Raw genomic sequence first — 13,107 nt, forward strand, 5'->3', positions numbered from 1 at the left:
CCTGTCCAACCCCAAGCACCCCTGGGCACGTGTCTCAGGTCAGCGGCACCACTCCGCTCGGTTCTCAAAGCCCTTATTCAGGCGAAGAAGCAGTGGTTCCTCACCCCGTGGCAGTTCCCCCTGCCTCTCAATTTTGTGTATCTGAAGCTGCCCTTGCCCAGGCGTGTTCCCGCCCAGGGTGGGGATGTCTCTCTCCCTCTGCTTCCATCTGTTTCATGCAGGGAAGCGGAAGAAAGCTTTGCTCACTGATTGATGTCCAAGAGGATGTGGTTCCTGCACGGGAGATTCATCCTAGTCAGTCTGGCCTTCAGGGAAATAAATTCAGAGAGGGGCAACAGTGCTTTTGAAATTCAGAGTCTGACGGTTGAGTCAGACCCTAGGCCAAGGCCCTAGGCTGTAGCACCAAATGTGAGATAATACAGGGAAAGCATCTAGCACGGTGCCTGGCACAGTAAGCAGTCAGGATACGGTAAGTATTAGCATTTTCTTGGGTATTTTATTCCCTTAATGTCATTATAGTTTGGATGAAGGGAGTTTTTTTGTTTTTTGGACTAAGTACAGATCAAGGCAACAAGGCCTTTGCATATGGCCAAGTAGCCTGTGCACTGCACAACGCCAGGGGCAGCATATTAGACTAAAAGGTGAGTGGGACCCTGGGGTTGTGCAGTGGGCAGCCTGAACAACCAGACCTGGCATCCTTCAGCATAATGCACTACAAATTCCTGAACCAAGAGTCAGGAAATCTGAGTCCTGACACTGATTTCTCCACTAAATTGCTTAGAGATTTTAGGCAAGTCTCTTTCCCTCTCTGTGCCTCAGTTTCCTCCTCTGTAACAGGACCAAATATTGGCTGAAGTTCCCTCCCAGCTATGAAATTCTGTGATTCAACAGAAGCAGGTTTCAATTTCCGAAGGACAGTCATACAAAAGAGGAAATGAGCTCAGCTGCCTGGCTTGAGGGGAAAGAGCCAGCATGAGTGGTGTAGGGATATTAGAGAGAGGAGAGCTTCTGCCTCAGTGGGATAGGGACATTAGGGAGAGATAGCTTTTGCCTCAGGCAGAAAGAAAAACTTAATCAGAGTACCTAGCAACAGACGAGGCACCTCTGGGAGGTGGTGAGTTCCCTGTGGCTTGAGGAATTCAAGCACAGACCCAGTTAAGAGAGGGACCTATCAGACATGGGAGGTTTGACCGTACGCTCTTTGAGGTCCTTCCCAGCATGGAGATTTCATGGTTTCAAAGCCTGGTTCTATTTTCATTAGTGCTGGAGGCATTCAGCTAAGGTTGGGTCTTGTCAAACCCCGCTGATAACTATTAACGCAATGAACTTGTCTGCTCTCCCGCTCCCACCCTCTTAAAGCTCGCACACATCCACATTCTCCAAATTAAACTGGATCCCTCCGGTGGCACTGATGTCTACCTTTGCTCTGGCAAACAAACCTAGGAAGAACCAAGTCATAGCCTTACCCAGACTTGGGGCAGGGAGAAGATGGAAACAGTGTGGGGAACCACGTGAAAAATTCAGGAGAATAAACCACACAAACACTTCTAGTGTCTACACTCCAGAGAGAGCTAATGCTAATTGCAAATCATTCTTATCTATTCATTACTGCAGGTCCCCTGGGAATTCCGAGCAGCAACAGCTGTGCTGGGCTACGATGAGTTACTGCACACGAGGCGAAAGAATCAGGGTTTCCTTTAAAATCACCACCATTCTGACTTTTCATTAATTCAGATCAGGTGCCCCCAAGCGTGTAAATGGTTGAGGCTGAATCGCAGTGCCTTTAAGTTGCATCCATGGTGCATAAAAAACAGCAAGATTTGGCAATTATCCACCTGGGATGGTCAACAGGACATTCAGTCAGTCTCGGGAAGGTGGGGTCAGAAAACCGCCACTGTTGTCAATAATTGCAGTGTTTCACGCTCACTTCCAAGGTGACTGAGTCCAAAAAAAAAAAAAAAAAAATCAGCTTGGACGTACCTCTTAAAGACCTCCATTCAGAAATTTAGCTCAGGGCACCCTTAGCTCTTTAAACAATTTAAATAAATTGTCTTTTCTAGTTCCTTTGAACAGAGTATATATTGACACAATAAAAAGGTCTCAATCTCAATTTAGGGTATTTTCCTGATGGTGAAAGATGTTTAGTTTGACAAGATTCCAGAACCTTCTCTTTTGGTGACTTTCCCAGAAGGGACTAGTAAAGCCATCTACCTAGGAGATGAGAAATGTACCCCATATAATAGAAATACATACACTCACATGGGCACTATATTTGGCATCTTAGCCAAATACTTTCGAACAGATTAGGTACTCTCATCTTTTCAAACACTCTGCCTAGAGGTAGCACAAATCCATTTCCCAGATGAAGTAACTGAAGCCACTCACCCCAAGTCACAAAGCTAGAGAGAAACAGAGCCTGAGGCTAAAAAGCAAGTCCGTCCTGTCCCCTACGCCTAAGCTTGCCTCTCGGATAGTTACGCCTGCCGAACAGCAAAGGAAATGTCATTTCACTGTACCTTTCTGCCTCCTGGTCTGCACTCTGCTGTTTGCTCTCGAAGGCGTTGAAGCTGCTCATGTCCACGTAGCCGTCATTCTCGTTTGCTGTGGACAGGGCTCTGCTCTGATCTTCAAACAGCTTCGTAAACGTCCCGGCCCTTGGGGGCCTCCGAGGTGGAATCTGGATATTTTCATAGTCCGAGTTCATGGCCGGGATGTTCTCATAGTCCGAAGTGTCAGCGTTGGGGAACGAGATGGAGCGCGGCTTGGTCAGGGGCAGGGGCAGAAAAGGAGGCCGGGAGCGGTCCTCGAAGGACTCCACCCTGGACACCGTCCTGCTGAAGGGGACGCCCTTCCTCTTGCCGTCCCTGTAGAAGATGAGGGAGGAGGGCGAGTCGCAAGCCCGGAGCTTGCCGGTCCTCGCTCTGAGCTGCGGGGAGTTGCTGAGGCTCCTCCGGTCCATCTCCAGGAGCCGGGCCGGCCCATGGTAGCTGGACTCCGAGGAGGACCTGGACGAAGACACGTTGACGTCTACGTGCACCTTGCTCTCTGTCTTCTTCTTAAACGTCAGCGCCAGGAACCGCTTAAAGGACGGCTTCTTCTTCTTGGTGTGCTTGTCCGGGGGCTCACTCTCCACCAGGAGCGAGGGGGAGCTCTTTGTAATGGGCTTTTTGGTGATGCAGGCCAGGTCAAAAGGGGGCGGGATGTCAACCACGGAAGACGGGGTGGAGGTGCCGCTGGATGGGAGGTGGCCCCTCTGAGAGAAGCTGCCAGAGGAGCCAATCACGCAGGGCAGAGAGAGGTTGTCGTCCTTCCTCTTGATCCCGTGGCCGTCTAGGCCACACGCCTCGGGCTCCCGGCACAGGGACAGGGGGATCTCTCGGCCTTCCACGGAGAACGATCGCGGGTACAGAGTGAAGGCTCTGGGCTTTGCTGGCAAGGCCCTGCCGACGTCCAGCGGCTTCCCCTCCAATGACAGGACCGCCTTCCTCGCCTCCTTGGTGGCACCCCCAATGCCAATGGCTGATGAGCCAGCTTCCGGTCCCGTTTCTTCCGGGACCGTTTCTGGGACGTAGCCAGCCATCTTCCCGGAGTGGGGCCTGGCCCTCGTGGTGATATTCTTCCTGTCAATGGGGACCAGGCCGCCCTCCACATCAGAGCTCACCTCTTCCTTCAATCCACGGCCATTCGCGGTGCCCGAGGCAGCCTGTGCCTCAGGCTTCTCCCCCTCCCCAGGGTCCACCCCGCACGCCAGGCCAACTCCCATCTCATAGGGGTTGGCGAGCGCATCGTCCACGGCATCCTCCTCCTCTGGCATGACCACCACGTCAGGGACAGAGGGTCCCTCCCCGGCGCCACCCTGCAGGGAGCCACGCCGGCCACATCCAGGCCCAGCCACGGGGTCCTGCTGCGTGCGCTCCCCTGACCGCGGCTCCTGCTCGGACTCTAAGCTTTGTGCTGACTCGGAATAAGGAGAGCAGCTCTCGCTACAGAAAGAGGTGCTCTCGCTTGGGAAGAACTCGTAGGGACGTCCTGAGAGTGGAGCCACAAAGTCGTCCACACAGTCCCTCTCGAAAGGAATGATCTGGCAGCTCTCCTCAGCTCCTTCATCCTGCACAGGGTCCTCACCTTCTTGAGGGTCCCCTCCCGCCTCCTGGGTGCCCACTGCTGTTGCTTCTGGGTCAGGTTTCTCTTTCTGATCAGCTGGCTCATCCTGACCATCCTGGCCACCACCTCCTGCGGCATCTTCACACGCCTCCTGGGAGATGTCAGGGCCGTCTGTGGCCGCCTCCGCCTCCGGGACACCGGGGGCCAACCCCTCATTCTCTGGGGGCTCCTCGCCGCCATCGGCAGTGTCCCGCTCAGGGGGCCCGTCAGAGCCCACACACTCGTCTGATGCCCCCAGTTCTGTGTTGGTGCGGCCTTCCTCACCATCCTCCTCTGACTCCCCGGGTGTCACAGGCGGCCCGGGCTCCTCACCACGAGCTGCTGGGTCCTCTGCATCGAGGTGAGTTAGAATGATATCGCTTGGAAGGACCGCCTCTCCATCCCCAGCACCCCCGTCCTCCAGGCTGTACACGCTGTGTTCTTCCACCTGCTTCTCCTCGTCCTCACTTGTGAACTTCTGCTCCTCCGCCCCCGGGGCACAGGCACAGTCCTCCACCTCCATGTTCTCAGGAGTGGGGGTGACGCCTCCATCGTCCTCTCCACCCAGCACCGCTTCAGCCGGGGCTGCCCAGTCCTCTGCAGCTGCTGCCCCTTCCTGCTCACACTCCTTGCCTCTCTCTTGGCACTCCTCCCCACCGCTGGCCTCCGGAGGCACCGTGACTGCATTCTCCACGGAGCCCCCATCCCTGGGTCCGTCCTCTGCTGCCGGAGCCCCGGAGGCCACGATGTAATCCTCGTCTGCCTCGGGCTCGGAGCATTCCGGGGTGGACCGGTGCTCGTCGTAGAGCCCCCTGTCTACGCAGGGCAGCTTCCCATTGCTGCACTTGTTCAAGCTGTTGATCATGTAGATGCTGGCCCTCCACTCACTGGGGGTAGCCAGCCTGGGCTTCGGGGCGATGGGGGGTTTCGGCCCCCTGGACATGGAGTTGGGACTGTGAAGACACTCGGGCCGGGGTGACGAGGGGAATTTGGGTGCCGTCACTGGCGTGAGGGGACTGGCAGCCTTCGGCTTGGGAGCAACTGGTGGTTTGGGTGAATCTAAAGGATGAGAATAAGAAAAGGAGAGAGAGAAGGTACAGTTACCATTATTTCCTTCCACTCAGAGTCTCCTACTTACCATTCACAAGAGAACACCGAAGATGGTTTCCCAACCCACATGAACCCAATCGACCATGTTCTGTCAGGTTTACGCCCTCCACCAACATCTTTAAAATCCCTCGACCTTCCAATAAAGATTCATTCTGTAAACAAGGTGAAGAGATCTTTCTTCTATGCACAGGCCAGCTAACAGAACCCAACTGAATGACAGCCTGTGCTCCTCAAATAAAGGTGTCCAGGTCGTTGCACTCATCCACTCAACAACGACGCAGTAAATGCTTTCGATGTGCACCGGCCCATGAGACACTGCTGGTCCCAACAGTCAGATCCCTGCTGCCCTCGTGGAGCCCACAGTCATTCCACCATTCATTCATTCTTCTACCTATATACGCAGCACTGTAGATGGCAGAGGCTTCTAGGACCAAGAAGAGAAGAACACCTCTGCTGAAGACTCACAACTGAATTAGGGAGACAAGACTAACAGAACAATTGGAGGACTGAGCCACAGACCCTTGGAATATGATGACTGAATATCTCCCTCCCTCCAGAATGATACACCACAGGCTTGGGATGGTGGCATATGATTCTTCTGAGGGTCACCTCTGAATTCTACATGCTTCAAGCCTGGTTTCCAGCTAACTGCCCTGCCTCCAAATTTCACAGGAGAAATTATATGGTATTTTCCAACATGGGATATTTGCAAAAGGCCTTATCCCCTGTGGATGTTGAGGATCTATCAGCCATGGCAGAATAAAAGATGTCGCACAACATGCACATGTGACAGGAGTTAGGGAAGCAAGAGTTGCCACGGCTAGGGAAGACCTGTCTCGGAGAAGGTGAAATTTCAGCTCACTTTTGCAGGACTGGAGGGACCTGGACAAGCGGAAGGAGCAAGGGAGGAGTCGCCCACTTCCAAGTTCAGCATCTCTCCTGCCACAGCCAGCCCATGCCTTCACACCTCCTGCCGTGCCTCCGAGCCCCTGTCCACACTGCAGGCAGGGTGAGGAATGCAGATTTTCATGAAATGCCAACTCCATCCTGCCAACTTCGCTTCAAAAGCACTGCCTGGTTGTTCACTGCCCAGGTTTAGGATGTACAGGTCCCCCCTTCAGTCCAGTCTCAACTCCCAGTTCCATCCCCACTAAGCCTTGGGTGTGATACAAAGCAGCCTCTGCATGCCAGCCCGGCGTGTGACAGAAGGAAGACTGAGCACAGGGCCTGGAGGTTTGTCAGCAAACTCTCCTCCTCCCCACACATTTGACTCCCAGCTCAATCCTTGCAGCATCTAACCCTGGTCATCTCTAATCCAGGGCTGTCTGACAAATATAAATGTGAGCCCCATTTATCATCACACATGTAATTTTTAATTTTCTCATAGCCACATTAAACAGTCAAAAAGAAAGAGGTGAAATTAATTTTAACAGTACATTTTTCAACTCAATATATCCCAAATATTATCATTTTGGACATTATCATGTGATCAATGCATCATGTTTGGATCAACATGTAATCAATACACAAAAGTCATTAACAAGATATCTGACACTCTTGTTTGTCCTAAGTCCTCGAAATCTAAGGTATATTTCACACTTGCAGCACATCACGATTCAGACCAGCCACACTGCAAGTGCTCAGTAGCCACGCGAGGGTGGTGGCTATGGGGCCAGCTAGCACAGCTCTAACTGATTTTAACCCATCTCCATGGGACTGTCCCACTGGCCCCTCAATTTCAGTATATCTGAGGCCAAAGTCAGTATCATCCCCCCCAAACTGGCACAGCTATGCAAAATTCAGCTGAGGAGCCCCAAAGGAAATAAAAAAGGCCCAGGACAGCAATAATATAGGGTTATAAAGCCCACGCACTCTGGTCCTGGAAGGGCCTGATTCCAGAGCCTCTGTACATTGCTCATAAATCTAATGAACTTAGTTGTATGGTTTCCCAGGACACAGCTAATTAGTGGGGGGTGGAGATGCAGGGAGAGCAGCAACACTGCCAGTTGTAAGATGTGGTAGCGAACAGCAAGAAATGGAGAGAAGAGGCACAGCTGTCAAGACTTTAAAGGCTAAAGCAACCACTGCATCAACGCCCTAACCCACACCTCCATTCATCCGCACCAACGCCCAGGCCAGCCACTGGCATCCGGATAATAACCCAGAGTCTTCAAGATAAAAGAAGTGACTTCCCAACTTTTTGTTTCCATACGCAATCAAATATATGCTAATTCAGAAAAATTTCTGTCCAATTTAGTTTAAAACAAACTCGAACATTTGGAGCTTAAAGAGCTACCTGTCAATGTGGAGTAACAGGGTAATAATAAGCCTTTGGAGCCTGGTGGTCTGGGTTCAAATTCCGCCGTTGCCACGTATAAGCTATGAAACTGACTCTCAGATTCCTCATCTGTAAAATGGGTTCAACAGTAACACCTATTATGAAGAGGTTGTTATGAAGATTAAAAGATATATATTAGCAGGACTTTGCATAGACAGGTGTTCTCAATAAGCAGTAGCTATTATTGTTCTAATAAAGTCAGTCCTTCCCTACCCCATATCTTCCCCTGGTATAAGTCTTGCTCTACACAGATATATGATGTAATACGAGCTTCACGCTCTCAACATCAGGTGTCAGGCATTGGCATGAAATTATTCTTTGGGTGTGGGGACTCTCACTTCTCATCCTTAAAGGTGGTATTTCACATGGGCACCACGAGACCTGACAGAGGTCATGGAAAATGACCGTCACCTAGGCTGCATCGCTCCCACCGCCCCCCATCCTTCATCCAATCAAGCTATTGATCTGTGGGCACCATCTCCTCGGAAAAGATTACAGTGGGTGTCTGAGGCGTGATCCTGAAAGAAAATGCCTTCCCCACAGGAGCCCCTAAGGAGTGACAGGTACACAGTGTCCATGCCCTGCTCCCAGCTCTAGAGCTCAGGGCGTTTCATCCACACCCCCTCTGAGATCAAAGGATGCCAGAGTCAGAAAGGCCTCGTCTGACACCTCATTGAAAGATGAGGAAACTGAGGCACAGAAAGGGTGGGTGACTGGCCTGGAATACTCAGCGAGTCCAGAGCAGGGCCCCAGTAGAATGGATTTTTTTTTTTTTAATAATAGGATTTTTTAAATATATACTTATTTATTTGGCTGTGCCGGGTCTTAGTTGCAGCATGCAAGATCTTCCTTGTGGCATGCGGGATCTTTAGTTACGGCATGTGGGATCTAGTTCCCGACCCGGGGTCGAAGCCGGGCCCCCTGCACTGGGAGCGTGGAGTCCTAACCACTGGACCACCAGGGAAGTCCCAGAATTGGGGGTTTCTTGCTTCCTGGTCCACTCCCTTGAACCTCTGCCTTTACCTTTCTGCCACTGAGCATTTCTTCTACAGTGCAGACTCAGGGCTCCCAGCAGAGAAGGGCAAAACGCAGGAAAACTGAAGCCAGGGAGACCAGGGACCGCTAACCAGGTGAGAAATTCACATAAGGCTGAGTTAGAAGGACTAACTGTGACCATAAAGTGAATGACTGGCTTTCCTTTGCTCCTATCCACTTTTCTTTAATCCAATTCCATTAAATAGGTATTTATCGAGCACCTACTATTTGCCAGACACTCATCTAGACTCTTTAGATACATCAATAAACAAAACACTGTGTAGATGCTGCTTAGCCTTGAGCAGAAGGCCATGCACACTCCAGCTAGTGTGTTGAACAAACTAGAAGTGGTGAGGATGGAAGGAAGGAGAGCAGGGAGGAGGTGCCTGCGATAATCCAGGCCAGAGAAGATGGAGGCCTGGACCAGGCTGTAGCAGTGGAAGTGGTAAAAAAGAAAGAAAGAAAGAAAGAAAAGGTCAGATTCCAAATATGAAGGTACAGCTGGTGGGATTTACAGACAGTTTGGATTTGGGGTGTAAGAGAAAGAATAATAAAGGACAACACGAAGGTTTTGAGTCACAGCAACCAGAAAAGTGAATTTGTTACCAACTGAACTGGGGAAGGCTGCAGGTGCCAGGGGAGGAAACCAGAATTTCGATTGGCACGTGTAACATCTGAGTTGCCTATCACAGCCCCGGGAGGAACTGTCAGTGGGCTCTCGGATGGACCAGCCTGGGTTCCCGGGAGAGGCCTGGAGGCAGCCATCACAGAGACAGGATTAAGGCATGAGCCGGGTGAGCCCACCAAGTGACTGAGCGGGGGCAGAGACAAGAGCAGGGCCCAGGAGGGAGCCCCAGTGGCCCAAAGGTTATGAGAAGGAGCCAGCAAGAGAGACAGAAGAGGGAGGAGAGAAAATGAAGAGAATGAGAGCTTCCAGGTCTGCTCCCTCCCTGCTTCCCTCACAAAAAGGAACCACATAGAGCCCCTGCCCTCAGTACAAGGGTCTCAGACCAGTTCTGCCCAGAGAAGACCCAGGGGACAGATAACACCAGGGTGCATGCTGAAGGACAGGGAGGATTTTAATAATCAAAAAAGAGGTTGGATATGATCCAGCAATCCCACTTCCTCAGCATATATCCAGAGAAAACCTAATTCGAAAAGATACATGCACCCCGACGTTCACTGCAGCACTATTTACAATAGCCAAGACATGGAAGCAACCAAAATGTCCATCGACAGAGGAGTGGATAAAGAAGATGTGGTACATATATACAATGGACTATTACTCAGCCACGAAAAAGAATGAAATAATGCCATTTGCAGCAACATGGATGGACCTAGACATGATCATACTAAGTGAAGTAAGTAGGACAGGGAAAGACAAATATTGTATGATATCATCTATATGTGGAATCCAAAAAAAATGATACAAATGAACTTATTTACAAAACAGAAACAGACTCACAGAAAACAAACTTAAGGTTACTAAAGGGGAAAGGTGGGGGAAAAAATAAATTAGGAGTTTGGGATTAGCATATACACACTACTATATATAAAATATATAATCAACAAGGACCTACTGTATAGCACAGGAAACTCTACTCAATATTCTGCAATAACCTATATGGGAAAAGAATCTGAAAAAGAATCAATACATATATATTGTATAACTGAACTGCCTTGCTGTACACCTGAAACTAACACAATGCTGTAAATCAACTATACTCCAATATAAAATAAAAATTAAATTAAAAAAATTTTAAAACAAGAGGTTGGGTGTTCCAGGCAGAAGGAACAGAATGTGCAGAGGCCCAGAGGCAGTTAGATGCAAGCCCTTTGGGAGTAAAGATTCCAGTTTGGCTGAGCTTTAGAGAATGGCAGGGACGGGGCAATTACAGGATAAATCAGAGCAGGGCTTTCCTCCTCTGGGCTGAGCTTAACTTTCTGACTGTCCAGAACCCAGCATGGACGGAACTGCTGGACCCTCTGGCTGCTGCATGAACCTTCTCTCTCGCTGTAACACAGAGCCGGGGGTGGGCACAGCCTCCCCACCCTGAGGTACCAACTCCCAAAACCTCCTGGCAATTTGCTACACCTGAGGATGACTCGAATGCAGAATACCCTTTGAGCCAAGAGTCCAAGAGTTAACTGGGGGTGGGGAGTCACAGTGACAGGAGGAAGAGGTTTTTAAGAGCTTCTGGTGATAGAAATCATCCCCAGCCAGCCCCCTGGTACCAGTTTTTACTTTCTCTCTCTATTTTAATTAAGTATCTGCCACTCACACATCCATGTTGCTGTTCCCTTGCCGGCTCTGCAGAGTTTAAATCAGAAGAGGTACCGAGAGGGGCACTGGACTGGGAGTCGGAGCTCTGATCTCCACTCCTGGCTCTGCCTTTAACTGAAGGGGAGACCTTGGGCAAGTCCCCTCCCCTCTTTGAGCCTCAGTTTCCACATGTGCAGAGTGAGGGGACTGCACCAGTCAGTCAGTAAGTGCCTTCTGCTTGCTCTGGCCGACGACAGCCTTTTAAACTCATGGCTTTTCTGATGACGTCCCCTGACATTCCCATCTTCAGCCCCTGTGTCTGTTTCAACTGCAGTTCACCATACCCTGCCTGGAACTCTCATAACCGTATGTTCCAAGAGTAATTATCTTCCAATTTCACCTTCCAATTGCATCTTAATTTAACTTTCATTGCTGGGTGCCTGCTGGAATGTCCCAGCGAAGCCTGATGATTTCTAATTAGGCTGCTGTTAGGCTAGTCCAGTGATGCACGACAGAGCGGGAAGAGCATGGGTCCCCGGCTCAGACAGACCTGGACTCCAAACCCAGCTCTGCCACACACTGGCTGTGTCACAATAACTAAGAGGATGGTGGTTACGAGATTCAGTCCCATGGAGTCTATGAACCACTGTGCTGCATGATCGGGAACTTCAGAGCCTGGCACACAGAAATCATTATATGAGGTCTAGGACTGCCGTCACACCGCAAAAGTAACCAGGTTTATGCTGGAGGCAAATGACTGGATGGCAGATTTCCTGGGACCAAACCTGCCTTTACGTGTATTCCGGCTCACTCCATCCCCCAGATTCTCAGAGAAGGGAGGGCTTGCCCAAGCCTCATGCAGGGAAACGTGGGAATACCGGATCGGCTCTCACCATTGTTTTAAGCGAGTTTTATTAGGAGTGTAGGAAAGAGCTAGCCTGGCTCTGTCCAGGCTGTGCCAGATCAGGCAGCAGTCCACCTCCTTCCTCCAAGGAGTGGCTTGCTGGGCGCTGAGACCCTGCCCCAGCCTTTTTCACTACTCAAAAGGGGAATCCCTCCTCCCACTCCCACCTCCTACCCTGCGACCAACACTCACTCACTGTCCAGGTGCGTACACGCCCAGCAAAACAGGGCCTGGACACAGGGAGGCGGCTACCACACTCCCAGGCCCCCAAGTCTCTCCTTTGTCAGATCAATCCAGCCAAACGTCTCCCATCTGCACCTCACTCCTAAGACAATGACTTTTTTCATCCAAAAGATTATACAGAGAAAAAGCCCACAACACCCACACAAACACACACTTTTTACACATACTCAGGGCAGCAGGATATGGTTCTAAGACAGCCAAAATGGTGGCTTCCTGTTTCTTCAGGGATGTGTGTTTTGGAGTACGGATTCGGACAAGGGTGTTGGTCGGAGAGAGAGCTGCCTTCTGCTAAATTCTAAGAGAAAAATATTAAAAGAGCAGTAATCGCTCCTTGTCAGGCAAATGAAGTTAGCTGGGGCTGCTGCCTTGCAAACTCGCCTCTAGGAGGAAACTTTCTGCCCTCCCCGCGGAGGAGTCAGGAACCCGAGAACTGGGTTCCAGGCACCGCCCATCTCTGACTCTCAGTTAATAAACCTGTTAAATGGCACTCCTCTGGAGGGATCATTATCTACTGTCAAACGCGTTCTGGATTTCACGGAATCCCTGGCCTAGCAAAGGCAGATTTGGAGAGCAGAGAAGCAAGGGCTTGGGAGGGAACGCCTGGAGTGCGGCTCAGCCTTGGCGTCCCCTAGGCGTTCGGTCCCCTGGGGGAGGCACAAAGAAGGCCCCGGGCCACGGCACTGCAGGAGGTTGGGGTGCGCCGCGGGTGTGTGTGTGTGTGATAATCTAGGGCTTTTTAGTTCATTCGGAGAGCGAGCTCCAAGTCTGGGCGTCTAGAAGAGAGAAGGGAGCAAGAATCCGCTAAGGGCGCGCCTCGGAGTAGCGAGAGACCAGGAATAGACCCCGCAGTGGGGAAGACCTCAGACGGTTCCCGTGGGCCAGGAGGGGCCTCTGAGGGGCCAGCGAGGGCCTGGCGGGGACCCCGAGGAGCAGGAGTAAGGATTTAGGGTCGCGACCAAGTCGCCTTTGCGAAGGGAGCGTCATTCCCCGCTGCGAGGGGACCCTCAATACCGGGACCGCGGTGGGAGCGGGATACGGCCGTACGTGGCCAGGGTGCGGCCTCGCCGAGAC

The 13,107-nt window shown here is 51.2% G+C and overlaps 1 protein-coding gene across 1 annotated transcript in view; it reads right to left on the minus strand.

Annotated features, from left to right (window-relative positions):
• Positions 1-13,107, minus strand: part of FGD5 (FYVE, RhoGEF and PH domain containing 5) — a 166,159-nt gene that overhangs the window by 102,590 nt on the left and 50,462 nt on the right. Inside the window, exon 4 of the mRNA XM_022562752.3 lies at positions 2,517-5,202. Coding sequence (XP_022418460.3) covers positions 2,517-5,202 — 2,686 coding nt within the window. The remainder of the gene's footprint in view (positions 1-2,516; positions 5,203-13,107) is intronic.

This window comes from Delphinapterus leucas, chromosome 10, assembly GCF_059928025.1.
Source record: "Delphinapterus leucas isolate spDelLeu-1000000601 "Yukka" chromosome 10, BTC_Dleu_Yukka2, whole genome shotgun sequence".
NCBI classification, from domain to species: Eukaryota; Metazoa; Chordata; class Mammalia; order Artiodactyla; family Monodontidae; genus Delphinapterus; species Delphinapterus leucas.